At 40.4% G+C, this 12,268-nt stretch overlaps 1 protein-coding gene across 2 annotated transcripts in view; it reads left to right on the top strand.

The window, feature by feature from the left end:
• Positions 1-12,268, top strand: part of ly75 (lymphocyte antigen 75) — a 145,592-nt gene that overhangs the window by 105,328 nt on the left and 27,996 nt on the right. For both annotated transcript variants that reach the window (XM_020529208.2, XM_048598981.1), the window contains exons 24-29: positions 7-130; positions 5,505-5,731; positions 8,490-8,658; positions 9,461-9,628; positions 9,881-9,997; positions 11,357-11,551. In XM_020529208.2, coding sequence (XP_020384797.1) covers positions 7-130; positions 5,505-5,731; positions 8,490-8,658; positions 9,461-9,628; positions 9,881-9,997; positions 11,357-11,551 — 1,000 coding nt within the window. The remainder of the gene's footprint in view (positions 1-6; positions 131-5,504; positions 5,732-8,489; positions 8,659-9,460; positions 9,629-9,880; positions 9,998-11,356; positions 11,552-12,268) is intronic.

The raw sequence follows: 12,268 nt of genomic DNA, 5'->3' as shown, positions 1-12,268 counted from the left end.
TTTTAGATCTTTCAATTAGAAAAACAATGTGCTGTTCTACTAAATGACCCAGGCACACCATTTATTGGAAAATGGGATATGGTAGCTTGTGGTGATAAGAAATTTGTTGCTGTGTGCCAGAAACATCGAGGTAATGTCTGAAATGCATTTTTACCAACTTTTATTTCTAACCTCTCTCATCTAATGAAGTGTTAAATCAATAATGTAGGGTCTTTGTGCATTAATTGAAGAGCATGTTTGTCTTCCAGTGATTCCTCCTAGTTTGAGAGGAGAATTAGGATTGATTTCCTTCCAGATAATCCTAGTTGTCACATTTTACATTATTTTAGAACTCAATCAGATTTTTTTTTGTTTTGTGGGATGTGGGCAGCCTTTATTATCCATCCCTAGTTGCCCTTGAGAAGGTGGTGGTGAGCTGCCTTCTTGAACAGCTGCAGTCCACCTGCTGTGGGTTGACCTACAATGCCATTAGGGATGGAATTCCAGGATTTTTACCCAGTGACAGTGAAGGAACGGCGATATATTTCCAAGTCAGGATGGTGAGTGGCTTGGAGGGGAACTTGAACATAGAACATAGAACATAGAACAGTACAGCACAGTACAGGCCCTTCGGCCCATGATGTTGTGCCGAACTTTTACCCTAATCCTAAGGTCTATCTAACCTCCACCCCTACCTTATACTATCATCCATGTGCCTATCTAATAGCCGCTTAAATGCCCCTAATGAGGCCGACTCCACTACCCTCTCCGACAATGCATTCCACACCCTGACCACTCTCTGAGTAAAGAACCTACCTCTGACGTCTCCCCTATATCTACCTCCATTCACTTTAAAACTATGCCCCCTCGTAATAGCTACCTCCACCCTAGGGAAAAGTCTCTGGCTGTCTACTCTATCTATACCTCTGATCATTTTGTACATCTCTAACAAGTCACTTCTCATCCTTTGCCGTTCTAAAGAGAAAAGCCCTAGCTCTCTCAACCTTTTGTCATAAGACCTTCCCTCCATTCCAGGCAACATCCTGGTAAATCTCGTCTGCACATTTTCCAAGGCTTCCACATCTTTCCTGTAATGAGGTGACCAGAACTGGACACAATACTCGATGTGGCCGAACCAGGCTTTTGTATAGCTGGAGCATAACTTCACGGCTCTTGAACTCAGTCCCTCTATTAATGAAAGCTAACACACCATACGCCTTCTTAACAACTCTATCCACCTGTGTGGCAGCTTTCAGGGAACTGTGGACATGAACATCAAGATCCCTCTGCTCCTCCACGCTGCCAAGAATCTTTCCGTTAACCCTGTATTCTGCTTTCAAGTTTGTCCTTCCAAAATGAATCATCTCACACTTTTCAGGGTTAAACTCCATCTGCCACTTCTCAGCCCAGCTCTGCATCCTATCAATGTCCCTTTGTAACCTAGAACAGCCCTCTGCACTGTCCACAATGTGACCCACCTTCGTATCTCCTGCAAACTTACTAATCCACCCTTCCACCCTTGAAGATGGTGGTGTTCCCACATGTATGCTGCCCTTGTCCTTCTGGATGGAAGTGGTCATGGGTTTGGAAGGTGCTGTCTGAGGATCTTTGAATTACTGCAGTGCATCTTGTAGGTAATACACACTACTGCTATTGAGTGTCGGTGGTGGAGGGAGTGGATGCTTATGGATGCAGTGCCAATCAAGTGGGCTGCTTTGTCTTGAATGGTGTCAAGCTTCTTGAGTGTTGTTGGGGCTGCACTCGTCCAGGCAAGTGGAGATTATTTCATCACAGTCCTGACTTGTGCCTTGTAGATGGTGGACAGGCTTTGGGGAGTCAGGAGGTGAGTTACTCGCGGCAGTATTCCTAACCTCTGACCTGCTCTTGTAGCCACTGAGTGTTTGTGGTGATTCCAGTTGAGTTGCTGGTCAATGGTAACCGCCAGTATGTTGATACTGGGGGATTTAGTGACGGTAACACCATTGAATGTCATGGGGTAGTGGTTAGATTGTCTTTTATTGGTGACGGTCATAGCCTGGCATTTGTGTGGCGCAAATATTACTTGCCAGTTGTCAGCCCAAGCATGATATTGTCCAGATCTTGTTGCATTTGGCCATAGACTGCTCCATTATCTGAGGAGTCGCAGATGATGCTCAACATTGTGCAATCGTTGGCGAACACTTCCACTTCTGACCTTGTGATGGAGGGAAGGTCATTGATGAAGCAGCTTAAGATGGTTGGGCTAAGGACACTACCCTGAGGAACTCCTGCAGAGATGTCTGGAGCTGAGATGACTGACCTCCAACAACAATGACCATCTTCCTGTGTGTTAGGCACGATTCCAACCACTGCTCCCCGATACCCATTGATTCCAGTTTTGCTAGGATTCCTTGATGCCACACTCGGGTGAATGCAGCCTTGATGTTAAGGGCTGACACTCGCACGTCACCTATGGAATTCAGCTCTTCTGTCCATGTTTGAATCAAGGCTGTAATGAGGTCAGGAGCTGAGTGGCCCTGGCGGAACTCAAATTGACATCACTGAGCAGGTTATTTCTGAGCAGGGGCTGCTTGATAGCACGTTGATGATTCCTTCCATCACTTTACTGATGATTAAGAGTAGACTGATGGGGCACTAATTGGCTGGGTTGGATTTGTCCTGCTTTTTGTTTACAGGACATACTTGGGCAATTTTCCACATTGTCGGGTAGATACCAGTGTTGTAACTGTCCTGGAACATCTTGGCTAGGGGAGCGGCAAGTTCTGGAGCACAAGTCCTCAGTACTATTGCCGGAATGTTGTCAGGGCCCATAGCCTTTGCAGTATCCAGTGTCTCCAACTGTTTCTTGGCATCACGTGGAGTGAATCGAATTGGCTGAAGACTGGTATCTGTAATGCTGGGGAGCACTGGAAGAGGCCAAGATGGATCATCCACTCGGCACTTCTGGCTGAAGATTGTTGCGAATGCTTCAGCCTTATCTTTTGCACTGATGAGCTGGGCTCTTCCATCATTGAGGATGGGGATATTTGTGGAGCCTCATCCTCCTCCAGTGAATTGTGAATGGTAGTGGACGATTTAATGATTGGATGTGCCAGGACTGCAGAGCTTAGATCTGATCTGTTGGTTGTGAGATCACTTAGCTCTGTCACTTGCTGCTTATGCTGTTTGGTGTGCAAGTAGTCCTGTTTGGTGGCTTCACAAGGTTGAAACCTCATCTTCAGGTATGCCTGGTGCTGCTCCTGGCATGCCCTCCTGCACTCTCCATTGAGCCAGGGTTAATCCCCTGGCTTGATGGTAATGGTTGAGGGGGGATTTGCCAAGCCATGAGGTTAATACTTTTAATGGTGCACAGTGCCTCATGGATGCCCAGTCTTGAGTTGTTAGATCTGTTTGAAGTCTGTCCCATTTAGCATGGAGATTGCCACACTAGGGCAGCACGGTGGCTCACTGTGGTTAGCACTGCTGCCTCTCAGCGCCAGGGACCTGGGTTCAGTTCCACCCTCAGGTGACTGTCTGTCTGTGTGGAGTTTGCACATTCTCCCCGTGTCTGCGTGAGTTTCCTCCGGGAGTTCCGGTTTCCTCCCACAGTCCAAAGATGTGCAGTAGGTGGATTGGCCATGCTAAATTGCCCATAGTGTTCAGGGATGTGTAGATTAGGTGGATTATAGGGGGATGGGTTTGGGTGGAATGCTCTGAGGGTCGGTGTGGACTTGTTGGGCTGAAGGGCCTGTTTCCACACTGTAGGGATTCTATGATGACAACATGCTGGAGGTTATTTTCAATGTGAAGGTGGGACTTTGTCTCCACAAGGACTGTGCGATGTTCACTCTTACCGATACTGTCATGGACAGATGCATCTGCAGCTGGCAGATTGGTCAGGATGAGGTCAAGTATGTTTTTCCCTCTTTTGGTTCCCTCACCACCTGCTGCAGTCCCAGTCTAGCAGCTACGTTCTTTAGATGTGGTATTGCTCAATCAGTAGTGCTGCTGCTAGCCACTCTTCGTGGTAGATATTGTAATCCCCCACCCAAGAGTACATTTTGTCCCCTTGCCATCCTCGGTACTTCCTCCAAGTGTTGCTCAACATGGAGGAGTACCGATTCAGCAGCTGAGGGAGGACGGTATGTGGTAATCAGCAGGAGGTTTCCTTGCCCATGTTTAATCTGGAGCCATGAGACTTCATGGGGTCTGGAGTCAATGTTGAGGACTCCTAGAGCAACTCCCTCCTGACTGTTTACCACTGTGCCACCCCCTCCCATCCAGGGATGGTGATGGTGGTGTCTGGGACATTGTCTGAGTGCTATGATTCCATGAATATGACTATGTCAGGCCGTTGCTTGACTAGTCTGTGAGACATCTCTCCCAATTTGGCACTAACCCCAGATGTTAGTGGGAAGGACATTACAGGGTCGACAGGACTGTTTCTGCCGTTGTCTTTTCCGGTGCCGAGGTCGATGCCAGGTGATCCATCCGATTTCATTTCTTTGACACTGTATAAATACAAGTTTTTTTTTTGTGTAAATATTGAGTGTTTCTTCTAGCTAAATGCTGAGAACACTGAAGCCTTCGTCATTAGTCCCCACTGCAAATGTCATGTGTCCACCATTGGTATTATGCCCCACCATTTCATTATTCATGCTGAACTAGACTATGTTTATATCCTCGCTGACCTGTTAGACCTTAAGATGAATTGCTTCCCACATCATTTCGGCACAGATGACCTGCTTCTGCCTCAGCTTCAGCCTTTCAGCCATTGAGACCTTCAGCCATGTCATCTGTGTAAATCCATAGGAGATTCTCAATGCTTACTGAGCCAGCCCCCTCTCTGCCATTTTTAAACAAAAAACAAAAGGTGTCAGAGACACTTAACAGGTCTGGCACCATCTGTGGAGACAGAGTTGGCATTTCAAATCAAATGTTACTTCTTTGAAACTTATTCCCATTTTACATTCTCTTAATTTCAGATCATCCAACACTCTGACCATGTTTAAATCTCCATCACACATTTCCTCACAGACACATTGTGCCACTTTGTGTTGTGTGATGAATGTCTAAGGACCAATTGTCTGACTTTCTCCGTAGAGGCTAATTTTCTTGATCAGATTTCAATCTCCATTAAAAGTCAGAAGAACCAACTAAAAAGTCTCTTGTGTGGTTTGAAATCAAGATTCTGAAACTTGTGTAGAAGGATTTATTTTTGTTGAAAGAAGTTTCTGACTAAATTGGAAGTGATTGCTCGTCTTTTGCATTTTAATATTAAACTGTGAAACAGAAATTTGAGGTTGAACTTTTAAACGTAATAAACACATCTTCAATCAATAATTATAGATGAAGAAGAATTTTATTTGGGATAAATAATTGTTGAAATAAATTGCACCACCTTCAGCATTCTGTTCTGAAAGTTTATGTCATAGGCGATACTGCCAACATTGTTAACTTGCACTGTGTGAGTTGTTCTTTAATTTATGCATTAAATATTTAGCTGACCCAGCATTAATAATTTTTCCTTCCTTCCTTTTCTTTAGATATCATCAATGAGGAGGATACCCATCCTTTAAATGACACTTTGAACTTTCTCAACCATACCTATACAATAATTAGAAAGAATCTTACTTGGGAAGAAGCAGTAACTGAGTGCCAGAAAAACAATAATGAGTTGGTTAGCATCACTGAACCCTACCATCAGGCTTTCCTCACAGTTACTACAAATACTCTGGGTTATCCAGTGTGGATCGGACTATACAGTCAAGATGTACGTTCCTGTTGTATAATTTTCACTAATTTTCTGAATAGGAAACATGGTTATAGCCAGACCTGTGTTTTTTTTAAATGGAGCTAAAGAAGGGTACAGTGAATATTGTTACCATCCTCTTAACATTTAAAAAGAAATTTGAATACCCAGTAATCAACTGAAAGAATTTGTGGCACAAGGTTCTGCAAGTGAAAATAAATGTATTTTGCTATACAAGGAAAAAGCAGAACAAACACCAGTAAACAAACAAAATAAACATAAAATAATGCAGATGCTGGAAATCTGAAACAAGCACAGAGAATGCTGGAGGGAGCATCTGTGAAGAAAGTTAATGTTTTGAGTCCAGTATGATTCTTCCTCAGCATTGAAAGATGTTAGGAATTTTGTTTTATACTTGTGCTGGAAATCAGAAACAAAACCAGAAATTGCTGGAAAAATTCGGCAGGTCTGGGAGCATCTGTGGAGAGAAAGTAAAGTTAACGTTTCTGGTCCAGTGTGTCTAAACAAGGGTCATTGAACCCAAAACTCTGCTTTCTCTCCACAACTGCTGTCAGACATATTGAGTTTTTGCAGCAATTTCTGATCTGGTTGATACCTTAGACTAACCTCCCATTTTTCCTTTTGACTTTGCCTTAGAATGTCTTTGGCTATTTTTCAGGCTCCTTTCCTTCATCAGAGTAAATCAAAGCACCACACCTCTTGGGAATTGGTTTCAATTTCCCAGTATTCCTGCTATCCTCTGAAGTATTAGCTTTCTTGGGGTCCTTCCTCCTGCCAAGTGACTCTTCTTCACTCCTTAAAAAATTGTTACACTCCTGCTCAATTGTGGGGTATCACTGCTTCATTTTAGCTTAGTGTCTCTACTTCAGAAAAACTTCAGATTTCTGATAGTCCTTTTGCTTCTGGTGTACAGTGCTTAACCTGTTCCTGAGCTAAACTGTTTGTTTTTGTGTAAGTAAAACATGCAGGAAATATACCAAAATAACCCCCCTAACACACTCTCTATCTCCATGTCAACTTGGGATGTTTCAAACAAGTCTAAATTAAATTTGGTATTTTTTTAAACCAAAGCAACCCTTTGAATTTGGTTTCTTGCAGCCCCTTTAGCCCTTGTAGCACACATGACTAATTTGGATATCTAATGAATATAATTGCCTTCTCTTCCAACTTGCTGTTCTACAAAGTAACCTATTTTATTTGCAAAGATATCATTTGCTTCAAAGTCTAGCCTTTCTAACCCTGCAGCCTCCATGAATAATTGACTTCTCCAACAAAGACAGGAAAAGGCAGCTTAAGCATCCTGCATGTTTTTTCTCCCTAAATGAGTCCATCAGCCATTCTTTCTCTCTCTCTCTTCTCTTGAATGTTATAAAATAAGTACAGTCATCCTTTCAACTGTTTTCATTTGAGGTTTTCTGGGAGTTTCTAAATTTTCCTAAAACTTAAAGTTACTTGTAAAATATTGTTATATATCTGAAAACTAGAATAGGACAATACACAATTACAGTATACTTCTTGTATTGACAAAACCCATGCCACTCAAAACAAAGAGAAAAGCAAACTTAACGCAAAAATAAATTTGTATATGTAGCTGTGATGTCAGCACTTATCTTTCAAGTCTAAATTTCCCAAAGCAACACTTTTTTTGCTTTCTTTTAAAATTTCTGTCATTATTGTAATATAGTGTAATTTCTTGCAAACTGTAGTTAGTTGTTTCTACATTTGTATACAATTGACATCAGGCTTGCTTGTAACTTTACAAACTATCTTTTTCCACTATGCTCCCGTATATATTTTCCAGTACCACTGAAGGTGTGTTTACAAATAGTGTTACACTATCAGCTTGGGATGATGGATGTTTACAATCAGCTTAATGATATCCCTTAAACACTTCAAGGATATTAATAGGTTTATGTAAAAATGCAAGCAGTATTTGTTGTGAACAGCAGTGCACAAAATGTTGGGAACTCATTCATGCTTCCACATAGAGCGTTTGTTTTTTTTTTAAAGCTGTTTTGTTTAACACCAAGATATTCACCTAAAACCTTCATCATTTACTTTGATTCATTAGCACAAATTAGGGTATAATCAAAGTGTAGTTAGACACTAGTCAAGTGTATTACATGCTAATTATTAAGAAAGAGCGGTATTATTTGAAGTTAATTGAATCCATTCCACCCTCTCCCTTGCCCCAAATATTGGCTTTTCAAAAAAAAGTCCTAAAACACTAAAAACTATTTTAGAAGAATCTTGCCAATTCTGAAACCTCAGCTGGACTGTTTGGGAAGGTATCCAAAAGGCAAGCAAAACTGTGTTGAAACTGAAGTGCATGTGGACTTCCTAATATCTCTTTGCCTTCTACGTCGCCAGTTGAATATGAACAAACAACGGCTCCTAAAACTAAATCACAGCCCAGTAGAGAGCCACCATCCAAAGGCTAATGTAGAGATTTTTGTTCAAAATATACCAATGATACCAATTTTATAATCCATATTCTCAGAATTCAGATTGCCTATTGAAGATCTTGGATTTGGTTTATTTGTCTCTTATTGTTTAATGAACCTTGAAGTCCAAATATTGACTTTAATTTCAGAATTGAAGAAAGCAGCCAGTAGACTACTACTTGTGAGTGAACTGTGTGTAGACCACACTCTTACTCTCTTTGGTGTTTTATAGATGCAGGTATAAACTGTGGATCTATTCAATCTATTAGTTTGTGATGAGCAATGTAATGTTTGTTTTGCTTTCAATATCAAAGGATGGATTACACTTTCGCTGGTCAGATGGAAGACACACTACATATAGTCACTGGAGCAAAGATGATTCTGTGCCTGTTGACAATTGTGTGTACATGGGCATTGATGGGTACTGGAGAACTTTGAGCTGTGATTCAATTTTAGAAGGAGCCATTTGCCATGATCAACAAAGTAAGTATCTTCCTTAATCGATATTCATCACGTTTATGTCTACGGGAATGCTACACTGCCAAAAGTGTCCTCTTTCAAATGTGAGATGAAAGTTAACACTTAGTTGATATAAATAATTCTGTAGCACTATTCAAAGTAGAGCAGTTGAAGTTCTTATTTATGGTTAGCATTTATCTGCAGTGAATATCTCTGAAACAGGCAATCTTACTTCTTTTGTTTTGCTGTTTTTGAGATCTAACTAAGCAACATTTGTCTCTCACTTTACCTTACCTGCCAGCAGTAACAATAATTCATTTGTGCTTAATGGTTGTAAAGCAAAGCAATTTGGGATATCCTGATGATATATCGTTTAAAAAAAGCCTTTTTTCTCATTTGTTGGACCAGTGATGAGCAACACTCCTAACGTAGAGAATCATCTCAAGATGCACCTCAATGGACAAATGGAACTTTGTCAGCTCTCTTTGTTGACCAAGCATGATTTTTTAAAAAAACATTTTTGAGAATGTAAACAAAAATAATGAAGTGAATGGGTTTACTGAGGAAGTTCTAGGGGAAATTTGAGGTACAAAGGAAACTGATTCAAAAGATCAAAAGGGTCTTGGGCCTGATGGAGGCTATTGATGCGAAAGGATGAGTGAGGCTTAAGAGAGATTTGTAAACCAAGATGTTGCTGATAAATTCAGTCCTTTGAAGGAAAATTATTTGTGGAATAATTGATTATTTTGTTTCTGTTTCTTTTATAATCTATTTGGAATAAAACCACTTTATTATATATTTTAAAATATGCACTTCAATTTGGCAGAAGAAACTGCACCTGAAAAGCCTGATGTTGAAACTATGAAGTGCCCTCATAAGATTGAAGGACCATTATGGATACCATTCAGAAATAATTGTTATGCCTTTCTACTGAATGCTGAAAAGCCGAGGTTTTTTCAAGAGAGCACTGTCCACAGCATGTGCAAGAAATTGGGTAAGAATTATTCTGCATTTCTTGCCGGTTGTAATTCGGTTACTTGCTTTGACAGCACTTCCAGGCAAGAAATTTGCATACACGTTTGAACCAGTAACCTCTTTAGGAGATGTGTTTTAGAATATGAACAGTTACAGAGCTAGAAAATACTGTAACCAGCTGATTCTTAAATAATTTATTATATTTGTAGCATGGATGCATGTTAAAAGCACGTGAAAGATAAAATTTATACAAATATCTTTTGCCAAACAGATCGCCAGTCCAATATTTTGACTATTAGAAGTGAAGAAGAAAACAACTTTGTCACAGATCAGCTAAAAATTCACAGTTATCTCTTTAAATGGGTATGGCTAAGTGTTCGATATAATGGTAAGTAATGCACAATGATTTACTCCTAGCTTATGTGGTTTGAATTCCTTTCTTGATGCCTGGATCTGTGATAGATGGTGTGTTCTTCAAGCTAATATTGTAATAGTGTCGATTTTTCTTCAAATGTGATGGCTGGATTGTTTATTATTTAACCTTTATTTCTTCAAGAAATGCATTGAGTGCTGAATTGATCTAGAAATTATTTCGTCATTTGAAAAGTTGTGATTATAGAATTAATTTGAAATTGTACTAGATGTGTAGGATTATTCAATAATTGTGAATTAAGTGACATTTGTAAATCTAGTTTAACTAAGAGGCTGTCTTAATCATGTCACAACTTATTGTAATGTACTAAGTCTGATAAAATCATCCAAGGATAGAACTTTTAAAATTTAACATTTGCAATTTTTTTGTTGTTGTTGCATTTCAGCCACTCACTGAGGCAGAATATTGGGGTAAAGAACTGTAATTTGTGTATATTAACTGTGTTCCAGGAAAGAAAACAAACCCATTTGCTGTGTGTCAGAAAACTAATGGGACCCTGACTGAGCGCAGTAGGCTTAACACAGTACCATCCATTTTTCTCTGGAATTTCTGTTGACTAATCAATTGAAATTATAGCTATAAATTTTATAAATCTGAGATAGCTGAACTTGTGTTAAGCAAAAGTATTAAGGGATATGAGCCAAAGGCAAATAACATGGAGTTTGGCCAACAATCAGCCATGCTGTCATTGAAGATGGAACAGGCTCAAGAGGCTGAATGGCCTACTCCTGTCCCTATGTTCTTAAAACAAAGACAACTTTAGAGTGTTTGCTCAGTGTTACTCCAGCTGAGTACATTGTTGATAAGCAAGAAATTCAGCAAATCAAGCCTGCTCTGCCATTTGACCAGATTATGGCTGATCTGAATTTGGCCTCAACTGCACATTCCTAATTGCACCCCACGAGTCGGATCTGACTTCTCTGGTATTACCGTCACTTAGGATGAAAGCAGTCTCAGGATAAGACTCATTCATTGAGATGAGAAACTTCCACTCAAGGGGTTGTGAATCTTTAGTAGTCTTTACTCAAGAGGTTGTGGTACTCCATCATTGAGAACATTCAAGGCTAACAGAGGTAGTTTTTTTTTGGTTTCTCAGGGATTCAAGGAATATGAGAGCAAGTAGGAAAGTAGAACTTAGGTGTAACATCAGATATGATTGTATTGAATGAGGGACCAGGCTCAAGATGTGCGACTTATGTTTTTAAAAAAAGTTTATTTTTCATGTTGCATTGAAAAACTGTTTATAAATTTGCAGATTTTTTTGAAGTTCTAGAAACAGTGTTAGTAAGTGTTTTTTTTCTTTCCCTGCTTTAGGTAATCATACGATATGGTATGATGGTTCTTATATAAAGTATTCAAACTGGCGCTCGGGTAGACCCAACTTTTGGGATGCACAAACATTTCCAGCAGTTGGTCTTGATATGGATGGTTTCTGGTACCACTTTAACCATCCTTTGCTACGTGCACAGTTGATATTGCAAAGCATTTTTGTTTGCAAAATTGATAAAGGTAAGGACCAAATCTAACTCTTCTGACCACAACTAAACCAGTGATTTAAAATTATTTCTAATACATTGTATTTGATGCCAAAAAGCATTTAAAATCATTCTATTGAATGTGATTTTTATTGAGTGTGAAATCTTCCAGTCAGTGGTGGAGAGGGAGTACCTGCTACTGACTGCGATTTTACAGCCCATTTACACTGGAGCCTCTGAACTTTCCAGTTACGGCTCCAGTTTGAATTCAGTAACTGAGTTGAGAGTCTTGGTGATGAAAGATAATCCTTTAATGTGAATGCCTAAAGACGTGTCTCTTAAAGTCTGCCTGTCTGCTGATTTCTAACCTTCTCATCATGATCACTGTCTGAAACAGGATAGTCCCATCCCTTGATGTTGCTAGTCCCCTCCCCCATTAGCCCCCAGCTCAGCAGCCCACACCAGCCAACACACCCACATCGCTGGTGAAACTGAATTTCTGAACATAAGCCAGGATAGCTTCCAGGGATTCTGTAACGCAAGTCAGGAGAGGGTGTTGAGGGTGAGTGTATCTGGAGAGAGGGTGAACACTGTCAGGAACAATAGGCCTCCTTGGAAATGATCATTTCATCCCACCGTCATAGGGAGTCCTGCAACAATCTGGACAAGGTAAAACCAGCAGTCAGGAATTTAAACATACTGGGTAAGTGCAGCATGTTGGCATTCATGAGAATTTCTATAGAGTCCTGAG

The sequence above is a fragment of the Rhincodon typus genome, chromosome 7 (genome assembly GCF_021869965.1).
Source record: "Rhincodon typus isolate 14 chromosome 7, sRhiTyp1.1, whole genome shotgun sequence".
NCBI classification, from domain to species: Eukaryota; Metazoa; Chordata; class Chondrichthyes; order Orectolobiformes; family Rhincodontidae; genus Rhincodon; species Rhincodon typus.
Note: the sequence above shows the minus strand (reverse complement) of the source record. Positions and strands in the feature narration are given on the sequence as shown.